At 41.4% G+C, this 12,999-nt stretch overlaps 2 protein-coding genes across 6 annotated transcripts in view; both read right to left on the bottom strand.

The window, feature by feature from the left end:
- Positions 1-12,999, bottom strand: part of ROR1 (receptor tyrosine kinase like orphan receptor 1) — a 166,168-nt gene that overhangs the window by 79,657 nt on the left and 73,512 nt on the right. The window lies entirely within an intron of this gene.
- LOC308586813 (uncharacterized protein) overlaps positions 1-12,999 on the bottom strand; it is a 76,612-nt gene that overhangs the window by 6,585 nt on the left and 57,028 nt on the right. Inside the window, exon 3 of one of the 3 annotated variants that reach the window (XM_081193923.1) lies at positions 6,481-6,512. The exons of the other annotated variants lie outside the window; for them this stretch is intronic. Within the exon in view, the coding sequence (XP_081050049.1) occupies positions 6,481-6,512 (32 nt within the window). The remainder of the gene's footprint in view (positions 1-6,480; positions 6,513-12,999) is intronic. 3 annotated transcript variants of the gene reach the window in all.

Raw genomic sequence — 12,999 nt, 5'->3', positions numbered from 1 at the left:
TCTTACATGGGACGTAAGAACCAGAAGAGAAGGACGTTGCAAGCTAGGATAATTTGAATTTTAGAACAATTTAAATAAGACTAAGCATTTTTGCAGGAACTATTGAGATTTTGTGAAGAGATGCATCTGAAGAGTGTGCTACTTGAATTGCAATCCAACCCTGAGAAGAACTGCCCCACCCACCCACTTCCTCATCCAATGGCAACAGACAGGAAGGCAAGAGTTTCATACTTCCTCCTCCTTGGTCACCTTCTCTGGTACTCTGCATGCAGCAGCTGCAGCAGTAGCAGTATTCCAGGCACCCTGGAGAGTCAGAGCGGAGTCAAAAGGAAAAGACAGAGAAAGAGAAAAGAGAACTTCCTCCTGTCATGGACCCAGCTAATAACAATGCAGCTAGATATGCAGCTTTGGAGCTTCACACAAAGGGATAAGGAAGGAGTTCAGATCTTGTTAGACTTCTAGTGTAACCACTGGCTCAAAATTAATGAAGCCAATTATTTTAGAGAAAATAATAGTTTGTCCAATTCACAATTGAATCGAGTGCCAGTCTGTCCTTCAATCCTGACTACTGGTTTTGTCCAACAGTTCCTTGTTCCCAGTTCTCACACAACACAGGGTTGAGAGTGTGCAACTCCGACTTTCCCTTTGTCCATTACCAATTTGTTGGTTAACAAATTGCCAGATTCACTGCTAGTTTCTCTAGTAGTGCAATGAAGTTTGGATTTAGAAATCAATCCAGGTATGGGCTCAGAAGTAAGCAATTATTTATCTTTATATCTCACCCTTCTTCCCAAATGGAGCACAGGGCAGCAACCCCCCCCCATGGGACACTAATCATAAAAAAAAAATTTAACACGTCAAGTAAATAATAATAATATAATAATATAATAATAATAGTAGTAGTAGTGGTAATAATTTATTATTTGTACCCCGCCCATCTGGCTGGGTTTCCCCAGCCACTCCAGGCGGCTTCCAACAAAGTTTAAAAATACATTAAAATGTCACAAATTAAAAACTTCCCTAAACAGGGCTGCCTTCAGATGTCTTCTAAAGGTCAGGTAGCTGTTTATCTCTTTGACATCTGATGGGAGGGCGTTCCACAGTGCAGATGCCACTACTGAGAAGGCCCTCTGCCTGGTTCCCTGTAGCTTTGCTTCTCGCAGTGAGAGAACCGCCAGAAGGCCCTCGGTGCTGGACCTCAGTGTCCAGGCAGAACGATGGGGGTGGAGATGCTCCCTCAGGTATACTGGGCCGAGGCCATTTAGGGCTTTAAAGTTCAGCACCAACACTTTGAATTGAATGGTTCCGATTTAAAAGAGAGGTAGATCCTCATCAATACAAATAGCAATAGATATCACCAGAACTCCACATATTTCCAAAAGAACAAATATGTGAGGTATGTGCCTGAACATACCTAGAGTGGGAAAGAACCTGGGATTCCACCTGGGAAGGAGTACAATAAGCAGAATGCTGTCACCAAGAATGCCCTGTCTCGTATTTCTTCATCACCACCTTCACCAATGGGTCATATGTTCAGAGACTTGTTTATTAAAACAGAAAGCACTGGTCTTTGTAAGTATAAATATGTGGCTGTGAAGCACTGACCGGGGTCACTAGTAGGGAGCCTTATGCTCACCTAGCAATTGTGTCTCCCCTGCCCCAAACTGTTTTCTCTGTGAGCCAGACAAACTGTACCACCATGTCCATTTTTGTCTCCTGCAGTAACATGCTGTTATCAGTCGCACAAAGGTGGTTGCATTTTACAGGGTGAAATGGGAAAGGGTTGTCAACCAATCCGCCCTTTGTTTTTTTTTTTTTTTTAAATATTTTTATTGGGTTTTCACATTTTATATAAACACAAACAAGACACCAAAACAAACATAAAAAACAACGAACATGAATAGTTCCCGAAAATCTTATTTTCTAACCCTAGTCCTTGACTTCCCCCCACCCCCTCCCCTGCATCCCTATTCCCAAACTTATGTCAGCAAGTTGGCATTTCTTCCATCTTAATATTAGTCCTTTTATAAAAAACAAAAATAAATTTTCCCTAAGTTGGACCCCAATTCTCTTCCCTCGATTTCTCATTTTTTCTTACATAATTTTCTTAATACTAAACCCCCTGGTCTTGAGTGTTGTTTAAATTTGATACTTCCCTCCCTCCCCTCCCCGCTTTGCGTCCTTTCCCGAGACATGTCCAAAATAACAGTTTTTAGCCTGGATTCCGGATATCCGAGGCTCTCAATTCTCTTTTAGTCCCTCTCCGCCGGTTTTGTTGGTAGTCCTTTTTGTCTATCATCGAGTCTCGAAAGATTTCCTTAACAATCAATCCAATCAGTCCATAGTCTCTTCCCATATTTAAAAGCAACTGCTGAGGAATTTCCACAAGGCCTAAGTCTTGCTGATAGTCAAAATCAAAGTCTATGTGGAGGCCCCAATTGTACTTCTTTATTTCGAGCTCCTGAATTCCATAAAGTCCCAGGGCCTCCACTTTCATCTTCTGTATCTTTCGTAGGCTTAGAGTGGATTTAATCCAATAGTCTCCTTGCTTGTGTTCTCCAGATGTCGGCTTCTGGTTAGTACTTTCCCAGATAACTTGTTCTCTTTCTTGTTTTGTCTTCTCCTCTTCTTTGTTTATTGTTTCAAATTCAGCTGTGGGTTCTTTCTCACTCAGGCCCTCACTACTTTCAGCAGAACTACTTGTTTCCAAATCCAAGGTCGTCAATTGTTTACTCATAGCTGTAGTCTGCTCCTGTAGGGTTCCCACCAGTGAGAACATTCTTTCGATTTCTCTCAGTATCTTTCCACCCACAGCCATTGTAATTCCACAGAATTCCCCCTAGAGGGAATCTGGTTACTGAGTAACCTTTTCTCCAACAATCCTCTGTCCTATTATTGTTTCTTTGTTTCTCAAAATTTTAGTTCAATTGTAACTCCTTTTAATCCGGAGAGGTCTTAAACAGCAATTTTTTTCACTATTAATAGTCCATTTGACAGCTTTTGACAGCTGTCAAATTCTGCTCCTCTATACAGGCTCCAAAGCAGGTCGCTCCCGGGCCCGGGAGGGAGGGTTGTTTACCACAAAACAAAGACTCTTCCAACACTCCACTCTCCTGCTCAAATTTACCTTTCTAAATCTTGGAAGTTACTGTCTTTTTAAAACTCACCCTTTACAGGGTAGGCACTCCAGCTTAGTTCTTATTTCGTTGCTCTGGATCGTCTGCAAGGGGGGGTGTGGGGACTTCCTTTTAGCACACCCCCCGGTCGTCTCAAATTCAAAAGGTAAAAGTTTTAAAGTTCAGTTCCAAATTACTCACGGGTTCTTTTTTCAGTCCGAATTTCAAGGAAGGAAGTCAGCGCTCTCCAGTTATGGCTCGCGGCTTCGCTCAGCGGCGGTAGCGGTCGACTCTCAGTGCCACGCCGTCCCCTGTATCCCCTCCGTAGCCTTTAAAAAGGCTCATTGCGAATCAGGGGGGGCGCTTAAGGCACCCGCCGAGTCTTCAGTCCGCAGGCTTCCGCGCCTGCGGTTTTTAAGGGTCCCCGTGTCGCCGGCACGGCAAAGACCCATCCACCGCTGAGCCGATTCCCTCCGGAGCTCGGAGGGAATCCGCCATTTCCCGATCGCGCCAACCCGGAAGTCCCAACCAATCCGCCCTTTGATCTTTAGGTCGGGAGGCCCATGCCATCCCCAGTCCCTACAGAGGTTTCCCCCTGGACTATGAGCCCCTTCAGCTGCTCAAAGGCGAGCTCTGAGTGATGAAAACCTTTCCATTTTTTTATTGGCGCTCCAAAATAGCAATCAGACAACACCCTCAAGAATTAAGACTACTTAAAGAGTAAATTTATTTTAAAAGAGAAGGTAAAAAGTAGTTATTCCCCTTTAAAAATTCAATTCATCATGAATTATTCCTCCTGCCTTTAAAAAGAAACCTTTAAAATTAATGAGTACTCTGTGTACACCAATAAATTATTGCTTGGCTCCCTCCTTACCCTTTGATTTTGATTTTATGAAAAAACTAACTATGGGGCCTGGGCTAACTGCCCTTTAAATTGTCAAAATGCTTGAGAGGCATGCAGCTGTGCCTCCTATACAGCAATGTCAATAAGGCAGACTCTATCCCCCATGCCCCCAGGTCTTTTTAGATCCATACATCTCCATTTCAAAGGCTGGGTGGAAGATGTCTGCCAGTGTCCTGTTTAATCACGGATTCTTTTTCCAGGATAAAAATTCCACAGTTATTAGACCAGCCCAAAGTACTATTTTTTCCCCTTTATTCCAATTAGCCTAGATTTACAGCCATTAACAATGTTCACGTCATTATATGCAAACACTCAGACACAAATGGCTATCAAATAAGGCCTGATTTAAACATGATGGCTCCCCCAAGGAAATGCCATGTCAATATCCATGTGACAGCTATGACAATTCAAAAATAAAATAAAATACAAGACTATATGTGTTGCCGCTAATAGACCCATACAAAACCACCATGCAGGCTCTGTATGCTAAGGGCCTGTGCAAGCTGTTAAAAGTATTTTAATTTACTACAACCCTCATGTGGAATGCCTTGCCACCACAAGGTAAGTAGTTTTGGTTGACCTCCATGTGGAAGTCGTCATGTTTAAACCACCCTTCAGGCTATTTTTTGAAACAGTAGCTACTGTGGAATTTACTGTGGGTTTTTATAGCTGAAGTGCCCATAATTTGGGGTGCTTTTCTACATTTCCCGCAATGGGCTTTAGACGACTGCAAGGAGGTCCCACACTAGTTCAAATCATTCCAAGCGAACTGCGTGTGAAAAGCACCAAACCCAGCCAGGAAAAGCAGCAGCAGCAGGACTCAGGGACCTGAGCCAGGCCAGCAATTATTTATCCATCCATCACAGCATCTCTTTTCCTGGCAACAGGTAGACACACCATGCGTGCCCTTGTACTGTCAAAGGATAAAAGAAACTGCTTCATCCCAGTAACATGAAATCTGTCACTGCAACCGTCTCTCATGAAAAAGAGGAGCAGGACCAATCCACCCACTCTTCCTGTATTGTCATGAAAATCAGGTTAGTGATAGTAACAGATCAGGCTCCACACTTGCCTCCCACCGTGGAGGAAGGAAGGAAAGCAGGAAGGAAGGCAATCGCCTAACTGGATCCCACTCCGCTTCTCTTATTGCAGATACTTTTGTACTGTGCAATTATATCAAGGTTGTGTGGGGTGGTTTTTTTTTAGCAGGATAGCAGCTGCCAAAGATTTGATTAGATACCTCTTTCCCACATTAAGAGGAGTCAGGGGGCAGGGATAAGGAGGTCATCTAGTCAGATCTCCCATTACTTGTCCTGACCAGCAGAAGGGAGCTTGTAATGCTGTCTTTATGGGGAATGTTCTGTTCCAGCGATCATGCTTCCTAGCAGGATACAGTATTCCCATGTCTAAGCTTCTGAAAAATGGCAAAAAGCTGCCTTCTTCTGGTGGCCAAACAAGCAGCAGCAGGGAATTGTACCTATTCTCAAAAGGTGAGTATAGAAACTGATCCCAGCTTCTGCTTTCCCAGGCACCAGGAGAAGGCTACCCATATTCCCAAGGTGCCATTAATTGTTTGGCACAAAGGTATTTGGAATGCACTTTCCACAGACATGAATAGCAGATGGGCCTGGGGAGTGGATTCATCTTGCATCCTTCTTCCTGCACAACATCTTAACCAGGACACTGTAGCCTGCCACATGATCTGCTAATTTCAGATACGATTTCTCCACATTCTAAGAATGCCATCTAAACATTTAAACCATGCTTAGCTGAGACAAAATGAGCAGCAGTGGGCAGCTTCTTTAAAACTGGCTCAGCCCATCAAAGCTTCTAGAGCTGCTGACTCTGTGTGAAAACGTGATCTTGGTACAGCCAAGTATAGACAAACCCTGAGTGCCACAGGCTCACACACCTGTGCAAATGAACCTAAAATGCCTCAAGTGATAGTTAATCTAACATGGCACCCCTGGGTATCGAAGGCAATAACACACAACTACTGAGAAAGTAATATTCTAATAGGCAGCACCAGAAAACCCAATTCAGCTATGTCTATATGATTGCTCTAATTCTCATATAAAATGGTGAGATAAATAAGGAGAAAAAGAATTAGGATTGAAGTATCTAGTACTGATAATCTAGACAAATTAGGAGAACATTAGACATATGCACAGTGCATGTGTATGCATATGTATGTACACACTCACAGATTTTTTACCTTTGTGAGGAATATTTTCATTAAATTTCATATTAGTTTCTCTTCCCTTCTAAACAAAATCTTCAGATCGTGCTAGAATTCAAGTCACTTCCCACTCTAATATCCCTACCCCTTCTCAAAAAAAGTCTTTGTAAAATGTACAGAAAATTATTGGTGTGCCTCTGTAAATAAACTTGTGAACAGACAGAAGAAAAACTAATTATAGGTTCAGAATTCAGAACATGCATACAAAGCAAGCCTCTTACCTGGATATATAAACGAAGTCATCATAAAAGTTCTATGGGAAAGCAACACAAAAGAAATTGCTGATCATGTGGATTGTAATAACCTACAGATTAATAGAATGAGCAATAACTTGTTCAGGCAAAATGATCCTACATATTTAGTTTCCCCAGTGCCACCCTCACTCAGTAGAGCAGAATACAAAAGGAACATTCATTCAGCCACACATTTCTCATCAGGGTCTAATAAATGCAGATGATAGAGGGGCACAAGCTTGTTGAGAGGAATTGAAAGGAGGGAGGGCTGACAAATGTTTAATAACCTTGAAATGCGATAGCAACCTACAACATACTGTCTTGGACACAAACAATGGAATCTCAGAAATGGTTCTGATTTGCAAATAAATTCATTGTCATTTAAAAAAAACAACCAGGTTTGATTTTTCAATTAAATAAACGGTCTTAGGTTTACAAGCCCAGAAAGAAAATTAATTTTGAGGACAGCCTGACGACAGTGTAGCTACTTTGACAAGATCCTCTTTGTCACGAATGAAACATGCATTTACCCAGTCTATGCGAAGATAAACTGAAGTCAGACACTCATTACAACAAAAGCTTCCCCCTCGAATGCTCCCCGGATTTCACCCTCCAGCTCAGACATTTTGGTTGGGTTGTGGGCACTGAAAATTTATCCTGACTACAAAATTACTCTTGGGGTCTGGTAATGCCACTCACATCAATTCTGTGAAGGCGTCTGCCCCATATGAGATTTCTAGATATTTTGACTCTATGATCACATTTACTTACAGAGCTCCACCATCCACAGCATTCCCATGGGTGGGGCGAGAGGTAAAAATGAGCAGAAAAATGAATGTTAATTTTACCTTTGGACTGTAGGCTAGTTTCTACAGTAAAGGTAAAGATAAATGATCCCTGGATGGCTGAGTCCAGTCAAAGGCGATGATGGGGAGCGGTGCTCATCTCACTTCAGCCCGAGGGAGCCGTCGTTTGTCCACAGACCGCTTTCCGGGTCATGTGGCCAGCATGACTAAACCACTTCTGGGGCAACAGAGCACCGTGACGGAAGCCAGAGCACAGGGAAGCAGTTTACCTTCCTTCCCCAGCGGTACCTATTTATCTACTTGCGCTGGTGTGCTTTCAGACTTCTAGTTGGTAGAAGCTGGGACAGAGAAACGGGAGCTCACTCCATCATTCAAACTGCCGACCTTCCAATCAGCAAGCCCAAGAAGCTCAGTGGTTTAGACCACAGCTCCATCCGTGTTTCTACACACTGTCATACACCCCTCTATCATTCATCCAGATAAGCAAGAAGTATTATCAGAGTTCAAGGACACATTCCAACAAAGCAAAACATACCGTATTTTTTGCTCTATAAGACTCACTTTTTCCCTCCTAAAAAGTAAGGGGAAATGTGTGTGCGTCTTATGGAGCGAATGCAGGCTGCGCAGCTATCCCAGAAGCCAGAACAGCAAGAGGGATTGCTGCTTTCGCTGCGCAGCGATCCCTCTTGCTGTTCTGGCTTCTGAGATTCAGAATATTTTTTTTCTTGCTTTCCTCCTCCAGAAACTAGGTGCGTCTTATGGTCTGGTGCGTCTTATAGAGCGAAAAATATGGTACTTGAGCTGTGGCTGAGGTGTGTGTGCCTGAACAGAGTCTCAAGGACCAGACAGAAAGGCCTGGGCCTGAGGTTCCTCACCTGTTATCTATGGCATGTAAAATTCCAGGCTAACAGGTGGGGGTTTTTTTGTAGGTGTTGTCGTTTTTCTTTTAATCCTCAAACCACTAAACTAAATATGGGTAAGTGGGAAGGCTTGTAAAACTTATTTGTGGACCAGTAACTCCTGTAGACTGGATGTGGCAATACCAACAATAATGGGTCCCGCATGTTCACATATAAAGTGACTATTCCTTGTGGTATGTTTTAATAAGAAAAGAAGTGCATAGGAAGTACACACTGCTTTTCCCAATTGAAAGGGATTTGCACGCGCGAGAGAAAATTAGGCATCTACCACTGTCCACATCAGGCTTATTCCTTATTTGAAAGGTAACACTGTTATGTTACCCAAGATAAAGAGATAAAAGAAAGAAACCAGAATGGAAACAAAAGCAGGCAGTGATCTAGTTACATAGTTCGCTACACTGTCATTGGATTTACAAAACAATGCTTGATACTACTACGGTGGGAGATAAATACAACTCAGTTCACATTTTACTGCAATATCACTCAATTTGCACGTCCTGAAACAACATGCAAATCTGAACAGAGGTATCCCTTGAAATTTGCACCTTTCCAATTTTGTGATGCATTTCTTTAACCAAATAATGTGCCGAAAGATACACACACATACACACAATCACACACACACACACACACAGAGAGAGAGAGAGAGAGAGAGAGAGAGAGAGAGAGAGAGAGAGAGATTTGGAGCAGCTCAGAACAGCGTGTTGATTCTAAGCTGCACTTACGGTAGGTTCTATCTTTAATGAAGAGGGCAAGTAACTCATGACTTAAGTTCCATTCCTTGTTATGGGAACTAAGCTCAACTAACTTTCAGTCTAAAGCAAGCCTCACAAAGTTCTCCCACTGAGTATTCTAAGGGATAAAACTGCAGCCCTAGACTGGATCCAACCTAGAAATGTTAAGTTCATAGAAATAACTTCATAGCTCTTGTGTTTTCTCTATTGTTTATTCATTACTACTTTATCTAAATCTTCTTTTGAGGGTTTCCTCATTATATTGTGTCCCAAAGCAATTTGCACATAGCATACCAAGGTCAGCCATTAAGAGCACAGTGCAACTGTTGCTCAAAAGGACTAAATCCATGGAACACACACATCTAGCTTTCCACAGAACCATACAAATAAACTTCCTCTGTGCACTAACAAATCCATAAGAGAAACACTCCCTAATGCTGATATTATCAGATAATCAAATCCAGCAGCTGAGCATCTTTAGTAGCAGATGAGACGAGAGATACAAACCAAACAAGGATACAAAGACAAAACAAACAACTGAAAATAAACAGGATAAACAGAACCACAACATGCCTTCTAAGAGCTGCTCAAAAAGCTACTGCAGCATCACAAAGACTGTGTGTGCTACAGGGAAAACATTTTCTACATTTGGAGTTCAATAATGGGCATAGATGCAATGCCAACGTTAATACAGAGCTGGGAGGTAATGCTTCTGTTTAATCATTGTTCCAAAACCAGACTTGTAGCAGCCAGAACCAATCCTATATGCAATTATTTCAGTTTTGCAAGCCCTTAACGTGCTTTAACACCGCTTTTGTTATAAATGTAAGACAACTTAAGTAAGAAGGTGAAAAGAAGTGTGTGAAATAAATGTTACCATAGTACCCTTTACCTTTGCCAGAATGCCTCTGACTGCCCTACAGAGTGGGCAACCACTTCCTATGCAGAATGTATATAGTCAAATACATTACAGAGACTGTTGAGAAAACAGTGTAAGCCACTGATATATCCACCCAAATGACCTCCCTGAACTTGATCTCTGTTGAAATCCACAGAGAGCTATTCTGGGGTTGACAATCCTTAGTTGAGGGTTTCCCCCTGGATATTTTCTAAAGCCCAAAACTGGCTTTGAATCCAGGCTGTTATCCCATGAACACTTATTTTGGAGTACTGAACTTGCATCTGATTAAACTTGCACTGAATTGCACAGAGACTACATTTTGCAAAATGCTGAAAAATCCACTTCATGAAAAGTGATACACCAATCGAAGCATTTTGCTGATCTGCTTTAATACCACAAGCTGCTGACCCTGCTGGGACATTAGGTTTAAGATTATTATTAGGCTTATTAAATGTTATACATCGTTTCCCACTGGAAAAAAAAGTCCCAAAGCAATTTGCAACCAAGGTTCGAGTATAGTTTTGATGAAGAATCATTTCCTTCAATAAAAATAGCCTTCTTCCTGTTATCATAGCATATAAGAAATGGTTCTCCCTATGTGATCATCTGTGGTATTTAAACTGTGTACCACTGACAATATGTTACCTCATGAACTTCACTTACTCATTTCTTTCACATATTAGAAACATTATTCTGCACATTTTATGGTGTTTTAAGATCTTTTATTCCCTACGCCTTCAAAAAACCATCTGCAATACATCTAACAAAGTCACATTCTGCAGCAGAGAGCTGAACACCCCCAATTGCTGCTGAGCTGGCAGAGAAGGGCTCAAATCCTTCTCACGCAGGGGTACAGATTTATTTATTTATTTTGTGTCAAATTCTCATTCTGGGGATTCGTGTAAGCATCCATTCACCTATCCAGTCCTCTTCTTTTATGATATCCCCATGATCTCCCACCTCTGCTTCTCTTTACTACCTTAAAAATAATAGTAATAATCTTTTCAACTCCAATATTGCACACTTTTCAAAGGGTAGCATTAAGTCGCCTTAACCTTCATCTCAGTTCTAATATTTCTTCATGTCACCTCCTCCCCATGAATGGTTCTGGTGTTTATTTAGAGGGTTCTGGGGCTGCCAAGGGGATCTGTTGTATCTTCACCAATTTACACACTATTTATGCAACTGCTAATTTCAACGTTTTCGAAACTCACTAGTTCTCTGTTGGTACATGGAGGAGGCATTCATAAAAGTTCTGATACTTTCTGCTTACATTAGACTTGGTTTCAGGGTTTTTTTAAAATATGAACTCCTTCACAGCCTTTGAAGTTTTGGAGCCCAGCAGTAGTGTTGCCCTAGGTCAGTGGTTCTCAACCTGGGGGTCCCTAGATGTTGTTGGCCTACAACTCCCATTATTCCTAGCCAGCATGACCAGTGGACAGGGATGATGGGAGTTGTAGTCCAACAACATCTGGGGACCCACAGGTTGAGAACCACTGCCCTAGGTAGATCCTAGTTTGTTGTTACTGGGCAAAAACTATGACAAATGTGGAACAAATATCCTTTGGCAAAATCCATCACTATAGACCTCCTATCATATGCATCAAGACTGTTATAGGTGTAGTGATGCATATGACTAGCAATAGGGCCAAGTTGTCATGCTGGGTAAAGTAACATTCTATAAGTTCTGGAAATTCAGTGGTGCTTGTCAGGGCAGATATGCGGTTCTGCATACTTACAGATTACCTGAAATATGTTGAAATTACTTACCTTACTGCTTTACAGTGGTACCTCGCAAGACGAATGCCTCGCAAGACGAAAGAGTTTTCTGTTTTTTGAGTCGTTCTGCAAGACGAATTTCCCTATGGGCTTGCTTCGCAAGACGAAACGTCTTGCTAGTTCTTGCGAGTTTGTTTCCTTTTTCTTAAAGCCGCTAAGCCGTTAACAGCCGCTAAGCCGCTAATAGCTGTGCTTCGCAAGACGGAAAAACCGCAAGAGGAAGAGACTCGCGGAACGGATTAATTTTGTCTTGCGAGGCACCACTGTACTTCCAAACCGCTAGACAACAAATCAGTTAGGTTTGTTATTAGAAATAATTGATAGAGCATTATTAATTGTAACTTTATCTAGTTTGCAATCACAACCATATGGTGATGTGATTATTACTACCTTTTTACCGAAGAACTAAGTCTGAGAAAATGTGAATGGTCCGAGCAAGGCTAAGTAACAAACTTGTAACAGAGGTGAGACCAGACTTCCCAGTCCAGGTGGAACACACTAGCCCCTCAGCCACAATGGAAGTGACAGCACATTACTGAATATAACCCTTATGAAGCAGGGGCATCTTGTATTCAGAGGAAGCAGTACACAGAGATAAACTAAGACCACATAAGGAATCTCTAGGAAAGTAAGAAACTGAATCTTTTTTTTTAAAAAAAAAAAATTAATCAATTTTTTGATACAAACCGCGAAAGACACACACAACAAAAACCATAATAACAATAATAACACAATTTGACAATTCAGATTTGGATACATTGATACACCTATGACTACACTTTTTTAAACAATATTTTCCCACCCCTCTCTCCTCCCTCTACTTCCCACCACTTTCTGTTTTATCGCTTAAATATTCATTCCAGATTTCTTCATATTTATCCATTCTTATTTTGCGTCGACATGCAATTCGTTCATATGTAGCTAATCTGTCCATATTATCAATCCGTGTGCTCAATGGAATCTTTTTGCGGCTCTTCCACTTCATCTAAACAAGTTTTTTTGCTTCTAATATAGCACGGTACATCCATTTATTTTTTTTGACCCCTTGAAATCTCCCACGTTTCCAGAATATAATTTAGAATTAAATTCAGTTCCCCTAAATAACAATTTACTTTTATTACTCTTGCTATAAATATCCTCACCTCGCACCAAAATGATCTTATCATCGGACATTTAATCAACATATGTATTAAGTTCGCATTTTTACTCCCACATCTCCAGCAATTGTCTGCACTTGTTATTTTCTTCTGGTATAGTTTTGCTGGAGTCTAATGGACTCTGAATATTATTTTCTGTTGAATAAGTCTTAGTCTTAGATCCATAGAGGCTATTTCTGTTGATTTTATACTTGACTCCCATATATCATT

This window comes from Podarcis bocagei (genome assembly GCF_964188305.1).
Source record: "Podarcis bocagei genome assembly, chromosome: 5".
In the NCBI taxonomy this organism is placed as follows: domain Eukaryota; kingdom Metazoa; phylum Chordata; class Lepidosauria; order Squamata; family Lacertidae; genus Podarcis; species Podarcis bocagei.
Note: the sequence above shows the minus strand (reverse complement) of the source record. Positions and strands in the feature narration are given on the sequence as shown.